Raw genomic sequence first — 14,239 nt, forward strand, 5'->3', positions numbered from 1 at the left:
CTGTAACTGCTATGGTCTTATCGTCCCGAAATCGAAGAGAGTAGGAAGACAGGATAGGAGAAAGCCAGCCGTTCCGAGGACGAACATTATAGCATCAGGATAAAATCCGCCCCGGGCCGAAATCGAACCCGCGGCCTAGCGCTTACAAGGCAGACGCACTACCAACTAAGCTAACTAGGCTGGCTAAAACGGATCTTTACAAACTGTGGTCTTACCACCATCTCATATACAGACAGCTTAAATTTATTAATGTTAATGAATAAAAATAAGGAATCATATAGCTCTGCCACTACCAACTAAGCTAACTAGGCTGGCTAAAACGGATCTTTACAAACTGTGGTCTTACCACCATCTCATATACAGACAGCTTAAATTAATGTTAATGAATAAAAATAAGGAATCATATAGCTCTGGTTTTCATGAAAATTTCAGGCATTAATCTACTTATCAATACGCAACTTTTGACATATCAGGCGTTTTTAAATTCGAACATTTTTTTTTTTCACTCCACCCTAATATAGGTAGCAGACCCTATCTTCTCGAATCTTTGGTTGATTTTCAGTAAAGAAGAAGAAAATTTTCATGAAAATTTCAGGCATTAATCTACTTATCAATACGCAACTTTTGACATATCAGGCGTTTTTAAATTCGAACATTTTTTTTTTCACTCCACCCTAATATAGGTAGCAGACCCTATCTTCTCGAATCTTTGGTTGATTTCCAGTAAAGAAGAAGAAATATGAAAGTGCTCGCTTCTTTCGTTAACATTGTACTTTGGGTTGGTGTAGCACATTGAGAGTGCAGTTATGTCCCGTTTCTAAAGAGTTAGACAACACCAAGTTTTAATATTCATCAGTAATTTTGTATAACATACCCTGTTTTCCTTTCCCTCTGTTTCATATTTATCTAACACTTGAAAAATGATTTCACAAAATTTGTTTGGTCGGAGTGACCTAGTAAAAACCCATTGATGTGAACGCCCAACCACAAACCCCCTCCAGCCCCACAAAAAACCTACTTAGTGGATGTGCAAGTGTCACCTCAATATTTACACTACATTGTTTCACTTTCCACTACATGGTAATGCCTCCACTGGTCGCTACTCGATTAAAGCAGCTACTCAATTGTCCTCCCGAGGCTGAGTGCACCCCGAACTCCAAGCACAGAGCCGAAAAAATCTCGGCCCCGCCGGGAATCGAAAAAGGGCCTCCTGCGTGCAAGCCTAGTGTGATACCCACTAGGCCACGGAGGTTGCTTTGCTTGTTCAGTTTCGTCTGGTCTGATCTCATTTCTGTTCCGGATTTTTCATGGGATTATTTTTTCTCTACTAAATTCATTTTCATCTGTGTTAAGCTCTACTCTCAATTTAACTGTTTCAAGTAGGTATATTATTTCTTTTCACCCCAGGTACAGATTGAGATTTCTGTGTCATCCTCCTCTCTTTTCACCTCCTTAAATGAGAAAAACATAATATCTGAAGACAGGGAGTCTCAGAGAATAAATTCCTTTTCTTACACCCGCATTCGAAAAAGAAAACTCTGGAGTGTCTAACTAACCCACCTTATATCCCGTATTTTGGACATGGTTACTTGGATGGAAATGGTTAATTAATTCATGAGTAATACATAAAGACTATCTTTATTTACAAGTCTTTGATATTTCGAATAATAAATATTAGTACATATGTATTTATTACTTTTATGTATCTCTTTTCCCTAAACTTTGAAAAATAAAAAATAATGTAGGTACCTGTAATGATCAAGTTTAACTTTAATCTCTCAGTCGATCTATTGAAAATACAAATCTAATTGAATTTTTTTCCCTTTTTAATTAAAAATAAAATCTCGTAATGACGTCATCTTTTTGATAAAGGCAGACTGGGAAAATGAAAACTCATTTGACCTGTTATGAAATTTACCAAAAGAGTATCTCACAGTTTCCATCAGAAGTAGATAGAAACGTAGATAACAACATCAGTTGTGTAGAAAAAAAAAAAAGAACTAGTTAACAACAGTTGTGTATTTTAAGGGTAAGCTATTCATTTTGTTGTTGTTATTCTATTGTTGCAATAGCTGTAGTTTGGGTAGGTAATTTTCAAGTCAAACTATAATGTACCTCCTAAACCAACTCCTTTCGAGGGTGGAGTGAAAAAAAAAATGTTCGAATTTAAAAACGCCTGATATGTCAAAAGTTGCGTATTGATAAGTAGATTAATGCCTGAAATTTTCATGAAAAAATTTCATCATCTTGAGGTCGCACATTTGGCTTGAAGTTTTGAGAGCTTTTAGTTATGCAATGAAGGGGCAATATAAGGGTTTTTATTATATGTAGACTAATGTCCACCACTCAAGCTCAGACCGTCTGGCAGACCCAAGGGAACAGGTGTTGCAGAAAAAGCTCGAGACCTAGGTCTGTCAGAATGTCTGAAAGACCTGGGTCTGAAATCATTCCCAACACAGACGTTTCGACGCGAAGGTCTGAACGTGCGTGGCTGGCCTAATACGCTTATCTCCTTATTCACAGGGTCCGAGATGCATCCCTATTTTATCCCCACGCATAGGGCCAGTAGCTCAATGACACCCCGGGGGCCCGGGAGATGCACACTCAATTTATTCGAACACATCTTACCACTCTATTTCCTTACTTCCCCTTCACAAGTGTTCTCAATGCAGATAGATAAGTTGAAAGCAAACACGCTAGGTACTTACCAAAGTAAATACGCTAATCATGAACATTCAAAATGCTTCGCGAAGCGTCGAAAGCACATCGATAGTGTGGAAAAGGAAACGGAAACAGGCATGTAGCATTGGTGACAGCATAGAAAGCGATTTGGGTATTTTGAGCTACCTATAACAGCACCCAGAGACGAGAGTTACATTGGTAAAAAGTAAAAAAGTAGAGGAACTATAAGTTACCTATGAGCGAGAGAGGGGGGGGGGAGACCAAACCTGAGGTGGAGAGATAAGGTTGAGGAAGACTTGAGAGAGACGGGGAGAGGAGCTGGATAGGAGGGTTTAGCCAACACCTGAGAGTAGCCTAATAAGACGCGTTTCGTTCTTGTTGGAACTCATCAGTTAGACATAGCTCTCAGGTGCTGGCCAAGAATTTGGAGGTGTTATTTATACTTCAGAGATGGAAATTGTGGAGAAACGAGAACCTGCGTTTTCTATGTAAGATTATATTTAGTGTTGAGTGTTGTTGTAAGCGCCACAAGGGTATGGAGGGGTAGGAGAAAGGAGGGTAACACCGACCCTAAACAAAATTGGGAAACACCTCCCTAAGGTGCAGTTAAAGAAACATTTAATCAACTAAGTACAAGGAACAATTACTGATTCTTTGTAGGTACTGCAATCTCTTCTGCCAATTTGTATCCTACATTTCCTCTTTTACTGGAGAAATCAAACAAAATCTAGCAGACAACATTGTTATGGCAGGTGAAGAGTAAAACGGAAATGAAGCCTTCGGGAGTTGAAAACAATCAAGCTTGGATGTTTTTTTTTTTTCCTCTTTAGAAAATAGAAAAAGCAAAATTGGAGCACTTCATGATAAAATGACAATCAGCTCACCTTCTGCGTCCTAGATGCTCTCAAATTCTATGCATAATATTCTTGTTATAAATAGCTAATCCCTTCTGGCTTTCGGAGATCTCCAATTTATCTCCACGTTCACCATTTACAAGTTAGAGGATATTGTAGCTCGTTAGATTGTAATACGGTCTTGTTCTACACCTACAGGTTTATAAAGACCTGAATGGAGACTGCTTAAAGGACAAAGGTTTGAGTAAGCAACTCTGGAAAAAAACTATTAAGTATCCTCATTAATCAGTTCAACATAGTTTCATAGTTACACTTATCAGATTATCACTAATTTGCCATAAAAGAAGAAGATTTCCCAAATTATCAATTTCGTCTGCCTGAATCGTCCCTTCAAATGCGGATAAATGTCTGAATATCAACGTAGTTCTAAATGAACAAAGTGTCAAAGAAATTCAATAAGATGCCCCATTTCCTCCGGGGGAATGGATGCCTAATTTGATTTACATCCATTAAACGAATGAGAATGAGAACAATTCTGTTCGCCAAAGTTCAGGAAATTGCCAATGATTTGTTGACCTGAATGTTGCTCGGAGCTTTTTTGCCCTTTTCAAACTTTCATGAGGGATTTCTTTAGAAGGGATTTCGCTCCCACGGCACACATTTAGTGTAAGTAATATAATATGCTTCGGGTTACGGGGAGGGCAGATCATTAAGATAACATCGCCTTTTTCCTGTACAGGGTTATCCAGGAGATTTATCTCATTCATAAAGGATGTTTGAAATCTCTTTCGTTTTCTCTTGATAGACAGGTATGGGAATATTGAATTGAAATAAATACCTAATTCTATAAATTCTGTTCTGACCGGTGCACTTCAGTAATTTTCTTTTTACTTCTTGCTTATTTATTCTATCCTCCAAATAGTCCAAAGTGGAGCTTATCTGATTTACTTGGTAAGAAGAATTGTCTTCAGAAGCCAAAATCATTTCAACATTCAATTGAATAAAGCTAATGACCATATTGATGATGACGTATACATACCTACGAGTAAACATTCTGAACAAAAAACTTGTAAACAACATTTTCGACCAATAAAACCTTTTATTTTTAACATTGACGATTACAAGACAAGATGAAATGTGCTCAAATCATGAATACTCTGGAATCCCCCAGAAGATCTTTTTTTCCTCCAGAAGAGATAAGGAGACTAAGAAAATGTCCCTTCTCTTTTTTTTCTGTAAGGCTCTTTAAAGTTACTTTTTTATATCTAGGTATCAAAGGGAAAAATAATTAAATTATCGTATGTCAACATCAAAAGCTTCTTTAGCGTCCAGTATAGACGTCTACTACTCTTTTCTCTCTCTATCTCTCTCTCGTTCTCTACTCCGTAACTTTTGAATTAAACAAAGGCCCTTGGAGTGAGGGCAGGCGGGACTTTAGAACAGGCACCTTGGGATGAGGCCTTTAATTAAAAGCTGAAAGTACTTTAGACTGGAAAACCAGAGGCCTGCGTGATAATTTACAAAGGAAAATATTCAGGTTCACGAATATAAACACTCCAAGGATTATGTCTCTACAGAGGCTTCCTTGTTTTCCACATGTAACTACCTAGGTAGGTAGATCGTGGATTTTTTCTCTCTGCCGTCGAAAGTTATTTTTTATTCAACATACTTATTATTCTAATCAAGATGAGGAGTGAGTTTCCATTTTCCCCCTTTTTTCTGTTGTCTTCTGAGTCTTCTGAGAGTTTTGACAATGAGCTGAGGAATTATGGCTCTTAGCAATTGTTTTGCTGAGTGATTGCTGCTTTTGAGCCACCTCAGTGGGTGGTTACTGGTTTTGTTTTATACCCAGACACCTGAGGAATGATATTATTATATTCGTTTCTTATTGTTGTGTTCTATTTTTATTGTTTTTACTCTCATTATATTTTCAATTGCTTCATGCTCATTCCCCATCGCACCATATTCCATTTAATTTGAGTTCTATTTTCTCAATAGTATCATTGTGTACCCTCCAGATATTTTTTTCTCTTCTCCTTTCTTCTTAGCTATTTTTATTTTCCGTGCTCTCACTTCCCTCTTCATATTTATATCCTCTCCTATCTCACCACTGTGTTGTATAATCTTCAAGTGTTTCTCTTTGTATAGAAGTTCTTATCAAAGCGTAGAAATCTGAGCATTATATTAATAAAAAGAACACAACAGTTTTCTGGTGAAAGTTCAGCTGAGATAAAGTTCAGTCGTAGTCAAGGCACTCTAGAATCTAAAACAAAAACTTTCAAGTCCCTATGGATTCTGTGAAAGTTTTGTACTTAGGCAATTTTTGATATCTACTTTTTTATCTACTTTCTTGTAAGCCGTCTAAAAGAATGACACTATACCGTCTCAGGATCGTTCTATGTATAGCAGCCTGAGCGAAATTACTTACATAATCCATTCCTTTTCAGAGATAGGATGCCTGTTTGCCTGTCTTGGAAGCTACTTTATTCAATAGCACCACAATTGTATTTGTTTCTATGTTATCCTCTCTTTATGTCTATGATGTGTTTGTTTTGAATTTTCCCCATTGTTGGAGGCTAATCCCTTCTGGCTTTCGGAGATCTCCAATTTATCTCCACGTTCACCATTTACAAGTTAGAGGATATTGTAGCTCGTTAGATTGTGCTACGGTCTTGTTCTACACCTACAGGTTTATAATGACCTGAATGGAGACTTCCTCTTCCTCTTCCTCCTCCTCTAGCTTTTGTTTTTATGATTGGTTCGGAAAATTTGCTTTGATCACCAGAAAAATACATTGTACCAATGTATTATATGTAATACCTATGTACTGTACATTTAATATAATATGTGGAGTTAATACCAGTTTAGTACATAGTTGACATACAAAATAATGTACCTGTGTATGTATAGGTATCTCGTGGCCGGGACCACAATCCGATGGTTAAAGTAACCAGAGGATTTAACATCTACATACATAGGTACCTATAGATTATTGATACTGAACTGAAACATAGGACCAACAACATTTAAAGGGTTTTTGATCGACTGATAGACAATATGTAATAAAAACATGTAGGTATTGAAAATTGAAAGGTAAATATTTGCAGATTATTGAATTAACTTGCTCTCCGTTTTCCGGATATTTTCAGGCTGTAGAGTATTTTTGAGGGCGGGCAAAATACTCCTTTCCGATTGTTTGAAAAGGCGTTGATATTTCCATGCCGGATAACGGATATTAGTGGTCTAAGTGTAGATCAATCTTGAAAGAAATTTGGCCCATCACCAAATGTTCGACCCCGTGCGACTGTAAAACAACCAAGCTTTAAAATATCCGGAATTATTCCATAGAGAGAGAGAGAGGGGGGGAGAGAAAGAAAGAAAGAGGAAAAAAGTACAAAACTGCAATTTGTTAAAGCCAACAGAGGTGACAGGTGTTAAGTAAGCGAAGTACCCTACCTGTCATAAATTAGTTAAGAGTGAAAATTTGTAATTTGAGCGACACAGGGTGAGACAGGGAGGAAAGGAAAGAGCATACGGGATGAAGTTTATGAAAGTAAATGAAAATATGATAGAGGAGGAGGAGGAGGAAGCAGGAGATTGAATTTAAAATATATAAAATTGCATATAACCTTCCCTCCCCGTCTATCTACCCAGTCAAGTATAGGTATATTAAATATGACAGGATGGAAAATAGATTGAGAAATTCAACCCGAGAATAACTATACACGAAGCAAAAGGTATGCAATATGCTTTTGTTATTATATTTTCACTATTTAATTCAAATTTCACGCTAAAATTACTACCTGTATGAGTATTCCTGTCTAGGTAATTCAATGTTATTTGCTTGTTTTTCGGGATAAACGAATATGGTACCTATAATAATAAATGGTACCTAATAAATAATTGAACGAAGACAATGAGTTTTAAATTTTAACGCGATTTTTTTTTTTTTTAAATATATTCTAGGCCTAGGCCTTTGGGTAACCTTTTTCCTAGGGGTGATCTACGTTAACACCTTTTCCCAAGTCTTACAGGATTTACACGAGTCTAGAAAAAAACTTTTTGTCAAATTTTTCTCCACTAAGGCATAAGGGAGCAGGTACCTAAAGGACATAGTTTGGACTTTGAGTGGGGAGGCGAATTTTCAAATGTTAGATTGCTTTTTATAAGACTTGAGAATATTTGAATTTGAACTGAACTTTCCCATAGAAAAGCTGCAGTGGAAACGTAAGCGCCTACCTGTAGGAATAGGAAAAAAAATCTATAACTATAACAATTAATAGTTGTCTAGTTAGCAAGATTGTCAACGGACCAGGAACAGCTGAAAAATAAACATTGTCGGGATGATTGAGTTTAACAAACTTTTACTCTAAACCTCAGGTCATTTCAAGATACCTTTGCTACAAAAATTGTAGACAAGGGCAAGACTTCCATTTCCGAGGCTTTTTTGTAACGAGATCGATGATAAAAGCTTTTAATATCACAGGACACCAAAGTTAAAACTGGAACCTTTAGAAGTACAAGATGTATTGAAAGTAAAGCTACAGCAGAAACTTTGGAAATGAAACTGCTTTCTCTGTGTATGCACTCGAAGGAGGGATCAAATGATGTCGACAGGGAAATTTAATACCTAGTTGTAAGAGAGTATGTTTACCTACGTCAAGATTTGAAAAAGTTTCCTCACTCTCTAAATTACAGACCGCCGAATTACAATTTACTTCAGCGCTGAGTTACGTAGGTATACTTTATCCATAACATGGGGAAATGAAAAGCACCTCTTCTTGTATTAGCTGCACAGAAAATGCATCTCTAAATCCTAAAACCTAATCCTATTTTCAATCACATAGATTTATTGTCAAGTATCCATATTTTTGGATTTGACTTGTCTCTTATCCCCATGATGGTAATATAAAATGTTAAGGTGTAGGTAGAAGACGTTTACATGAAGAAAATACAAAAATCTGATTTCCACCCCTTCGTCCCACAAGGTAAGGATTACTGCATGATGTACGAGTATTAACATAATATTCTCATAAGAAGGGCCATGAGAAGCCTCCTTGCCCCAGCCGGGCAGGAAATAATACAAATAATATTTCGACAAAAAAAATATCATGCAACTTTGAAATTCAAATTTCCTGTCCCCTTCTCTTCCCCCATATCCGAGCTGTTATTTCCCGGGGAAACATTTCTTGCTCTGATATGCACTTTTTGTTGTAATATTCATAGGTACAAAAATATTGGATCTACTTGAATCTAGATTTTGCTTAATTTTTACTCCAAAAGAAACAGTTTGAACTAAAACGGTGATTACCAAATTGCTCTGATATGCACTTTTTGTTGTAATATTCATACAAAAATATTGGATCTACTTGAATCTAGATTTTGCTTAATTTTTACTCCAAAAGAAACAGTTTGAACTAAAACGGTGATTACCAAACAGTAAATGAGAAACAATACGAGTATTATAGGTTATCCGTTTTATCAAATTTTTATGATTTATGATATACGATATTACGATACTATGTTATAAATCCTGACTGATCTGCATGATGGTACCTATCTCTAATCTAAGTACGAAAAAATAAAAAGCTCTTACGAAAAAAACTTGAAAAGCATCACGTCTTTCTATTTCACAAAGTCGTATTTTACTTTTTTTTCTAAGTCTGAAAAATGCCCGAGAGGAACGTTGAAATAATATTAATATTTATTTCAGACGATTTCCATAACAGTTTTGTAGACAGCCTCACAGACAGACAAACAGACATCATAAAGTAAAGTAATATAAAGAGCTTTTGGCGCTGTTGAAAAATCTCTGTTGCTTTGTGATATTACCTATTTCTTTTGACTTTTCGTTCCCTTTTTGGGGCATATTAGACAATAGAATTCTAATCTATTATTGTTGTTGTTATAAATATGTATATTTACACATATTTAGGTATAAAACAATATCATGCATAGGTAGGTACCTTACCTATTATTTATGATTTATGATATACGATATTACGATACTATGTTATAAATCCTGACTGATCTGCATGATGGTACCTATCTCTAATCTAAGTACGAGTGTATCATACCTTGGGCATTATCATCACCAACTCACCCAACTGATGTCTGCTGTGATACAATGATATCGTATACATAGATTTCATTGAACAAACTGGACACTGGATTCCAGTTTTTTTATAAAATTCATAGAAAGAGTCATGTTTGTATACCTACCTAGTTTATTTAAAAAATATACTTCCGTCTGTTCAGAAGGATAAACCTAACGTACAAATAAAGTACAGAAAAGTCCATACAAGAGAAAAGGCAAAGCTTTTACAAAATGTACGTACAAATAAGGAAAGACATTTGTCAATGTAACTTTATAGTTTTTCTAACTTTTAGAATACATTTATATTACCTATAGACTTGCCTGAGTGTATAAAATATATTTATAGCGTTCACTTGTAACATTAAAGTCCGAGAAAACTTTGTCTGCTGCTAAACTAAAACTAAAGGCCAATATAAACTGGATTCTTTTAAAGGAAGCTGCAGATACAAAGGAATTCACAGGTATTAAAAACTCATATGATTGTGTAATATGCCAAAATGAGTGTATTCAACATCAAAACAAGTGTTGTGTATAATCAGCAAGATGGTGAAGTGGAATTTTTACCTTCTTTCACCTCCATTGGTAGTACTTTGGAGTTTAAATCTGTGCCTAATAATCATCTCTTCTCCAGCTAAATCTCTTTAGACAAGCTAAATCTCTTTGGCATTGGCACTTCGCAGAACGACCTATAGTTACAGAATTGTTTCGTACTTTTACAATGAATATTGATAGCATCTTAAAACACTTAGGAACTTCATTTGTAAAGCAATTTTTCCCAAAATGTTTCTGTTTCCATTTTTCTTCTTCAGTTTATGGATCAAACTTTTCTTCCCCCTTAAAAAAAGGTTGTAGATATCCATCCTTCTGTTTCTGAGGTCCGTAGTATTGCAGTGTTTTATCTACCTAAACTGTCAAAAGAGATAGGTACTCTCATTATTTCAACAGTTTCTCTTGTAGGCAGATGCTGATGTATCTTCCAATCTTCTTGGAAAGTCAAAAGTATTTATTTGTGTAGAAAGTGTGATTTGTCATAGGTTATTGATGGTGGTCTAAAAGTTGGGCTGAATTCAGGTATCGCGTTTCAAGTTAAAAGCCTCATATACTGTTGAGTGTTGAAAGTAGAAATGAAAGTTTATTAAGGTTTTAGTTGACAACATTTTGGGTGATTTATCGTGAAAAGTAAAAATAAAACTTTCAAGGAAGTAAGTTAAAAGTGGTAGGTTTTATCTTTAGGATCTTTCAAAGCTCGCCTACCTATAACACAAACATATAGTTTAAATTTAAATTATCTATTTTGGCATGTTATCCTCGCGCAAACAAGTCTGAAAGTCAGATCTGTATCATTCTCATTGATACTGAAGTTAGGTTTTATCTTTAGGATCTTTCAAAGCTCGCCTACCTATAACACAAACATGTAGTTTAAATTTAAATTATCTATTTTGGCATGTTATCCTCGCGCAAACAAGTCTGAAAGTCAGATCTGTATCATTCTCATTGATACTGTCAAGGTGTTAATTCCATTAATGACGAAGAGAACAGCAATGACGAAGACGAAAACAATAGATGCATACATTCGTGACTCAGAACCACCTACTTTTCAACCGGTAAACGAATTAACAAAACACATGAAGCCAACCCGACTATCTCTGAATGAACTCTCTAATGAACTTTCAATTGGAAACTGATTGGGACAAACTTGCAATTCGAACTCAACATCGCATACGACAAACTTGTTGGAATTAAAACTTGAGAAGTAAGTTTCGTGTACTTTGGAAGACTTTTAGCAGAGAGAAGTTTACTTTGCAGGTAGGTATTAGATACCTATAAAAATAGAGATGTACCACGTGACTGTGTACACAGCTATCTTGATTCTACTGAGATAACTGTGATTTTGAGATAGAGATCTGAATTTTGAAAGGTACTTACATCAACGTGCACGCCTGGTAGTGGGTACACCTGTGTTTGTGGCAAATCGTTCGGGATGTATCCTATCTTAATAAATTCTACTGAGATAACTGAGATTTTGAGATAAAGATCTGAATTTTGAAAGGTACTTACATCAACGTGCACGCCTGGTAGTGGGTACACCTGTGTTTGTGGCAAATCGTTCGGGATGTATCGGTAGAACTCGTTTCCATCCTTGTACCACTTGACCGAATAGAGGGCCTCACTTTCCAAGTCGTACAGACACTCCAGTGTGGTGCTATTTCCATTGATCACATGAGTGTCTACTCGCATCGACAGCAGCCTCAGACTGAATGCGGAATCTGGGAACAGAAGGAGGAAGTCTGTTAGAAAGCTTTCCACAGAGAAAGATGTCATAAAAACTAGTAGGACGGTTCTATCATTATTGGGTCGAAAAATACTCGTCATGAGTGTTCTCAGAACTTTGTCTAGCATAGCTATCTTCTAAAGTTGATTGGTATCTACTAAAATCTTCTTTCAAAATGCTCAGCTCTGACAATATATTTTGTGTATTATTAAGTTATCAGCTTATCATAGGTATTTGTACAAGAAATACCTAAAGGTACTTCTTGTTAAACGACACGTGCTGTTGAACAAGTTACCTACATGGATAAAAGTACTCGTAATATGTATACATATAGGTAAATATAGATATATTTTACATGGTTGTTATTACATTACATAACCTTTAGGAAACTAGCTACATGTATTTTGTAGAAGAGTTTAAAAATACTGAAATATGAAAGCTACATTTTTGGCAATATTCGTTAGCAAGCAGCAAGCTAAAATATTCAACGTTCATGTGATTGAATTTTTTCCCCCATGTTTGCATTTTTTTCACTCGATATCATTTCAATTAACATGAGACATGATATTTACATAAATTTTATTTGATACTAGCTACCTAGACAACGTAACATAAATAGAGGAAATGCTATTATTTATTTAGGGTAGGGGTACATAAATATAGGTATACCTATCGCATATTGGATACTATTTTTTTGTAACACACAAGAGAGTATTGAGTCACTTGTAAATAGTACAAGAAGTAAGTAGAAATCAGTAGAAACCATGGAATATAAGCTTTTTAAAACTGAAATCTGGACACAGAAAATATCTATGGATGAGACTGACACCTGAGGTGTTTACTAAAGTAATATGTAGGTACCTACATTGGAAAATTCTTGAAATAAGTACGGATAAAATTCCATGCCTGGTCCGGGATTGAACCCGTCACGAAGGTTTTGATTAATGATTACACAAATAACCATTTACCTACATAAAAAAACCAATCTATTGCTTTCAAATTTCAAAAATACCTATTTATAAAGAACAATATTTGTTTTGTGATATGTGGTTTTCCTTGTGTACAAGTTTTTCTGAAGTTGCATTGTGCACGTGTAACAAAATAAAAATAATAATAAGTACCTAGAGGGCTTTTGAAAAGTTCAGATAGCATATGAATAAGACAAAACTGTCAAAGAGCTACAAATGCTATCAGACATGATATCAATGTACATCAACAAACTTTTACAACAAATGAATAAATAAAGGGAAAAAATGTATCAATCTCTCTTATCTGAGCACCTTTATCAAAACACAGATATTGATAATATTGTAATATTATACCTACCTACCATATATCTACATATTTTTATGTAAATATGTATTTTCTATGTGTTGCAAAATTGAATTCAAAGATGAAAAATCATAAAATACACCTTTTTATTCTGTTTTTCCCGAGCTTTGAGATTTCCCTTTCTTATCCTTTACTTCCTTTTCTACATGGCTGAACGCTCTTTTTAAAGTTATCGCCCTTAGCAAGAACATATTTTATTGTATATTGTTTACTATCTATATGTATATTGTTTCATCTACGAGTATGTGGGGTTTCCAAAATTTGCCCTGAAATCTGTTTTCAAAGTGACAAGAATTCGAAAAAGACAAGATGAACATAGAGCGTGTAAGTTAACCGTGCGCCCAATACAAGAAGAGGTACCAAAGTAATACAAGAAAAGGTACCAAAGTAGGTAAGACAAAGAGGTGAAAAAGATCGTGGAAGAATGTAATAAAAATGTGTCTTATATAAGACTAAAAGCACTCAGGAATTCAGAAATTGTCTTGAAATATGATATGAAGCAAACGGAACTTACAGCGGATGTTTGTTAGCATTCTGATTTTCTGCTGGAAATGTATTATTCGTGTTGCACTGATTGCAAACATACCTAGGTACCACATTGTAAACATGTAAAAGATGTTTACGTGTACTCAGGACCGTATTCAGGATTTTTTCAAAGGAAGGGGGGGGGGAATTTCGAGGGTCGAAACAGTAAAATCTTATTTGATTAAGTGACTTTTTTTTTATAGTGAATAGTTTTTATAGTGAACATGGCTGAACCAATTAGATTATGAGATTCCGCTTTGTGGACATAGTGTGGACGTCCAAAGCGGAATTTCATTGGTTCAGCCAGTGGATGCTCCGAATTTTCTGAGTCTGTCCTACGGTAAAGGAGAAAAATGAAGCTCGAGGGGTCCCATTGCCCCCCTAAATAAGGCCCTTCTCAAGGTTCAAAACAAGTGACCTCCGTGGCCGAGTACTGGGTATCAACCGCAGGTCCCGGGTTCGAATTTGGGCTTGGAC

The 14,239-nt window shown here is 35.6% G+C and overlaps 1 protein-coding gene across 1 annotated transcript in view; it reads right to left on the reverse strand.

The window, feature by feature from the left end:
• Positions 1–13,814, reverse strand: part of LOC113473962 — a 28,819-nt gene extending 15,005 nt beyond the window's left edge. Inside the window, exons 1-2 of the mRNA XM_026833514.1 lie at positions 13,752–13,814; positions 11,692–11,900 (exon numbers count right to left, since the gene is read on the reverse strand). Coding sequence (XP_026689315.1) covers positions 11,692–11,900; positions 13,752–13,770 — 228 coding nt within the window. The 5' untranslated portion in view covers positions 13,771–13,814. The remainder of the gene's footprint in view (positions 1–11,691; positions 11,901–13,751) is intronic.
• Positions 13,815–14,239: the final 425 nt, after the last annotated feature.

Source organism: Diaphorina citri, unplaced genomic scaffold (genome assembly GCF_000475195.1).
Source record: "Diaphorina citri unplaced genomic scaffold, Diaci psyllid genome assembly version 1.1 scaffold5, whole genome shotgun sequence".
Classification (NCBI taxonomy): domain Eukaryota; kingdom Metazoa; phylum Arthropoda; class Insecta; order Hemiptera; family Psyllidae; genus Diaphorina; species Diaphorina citri.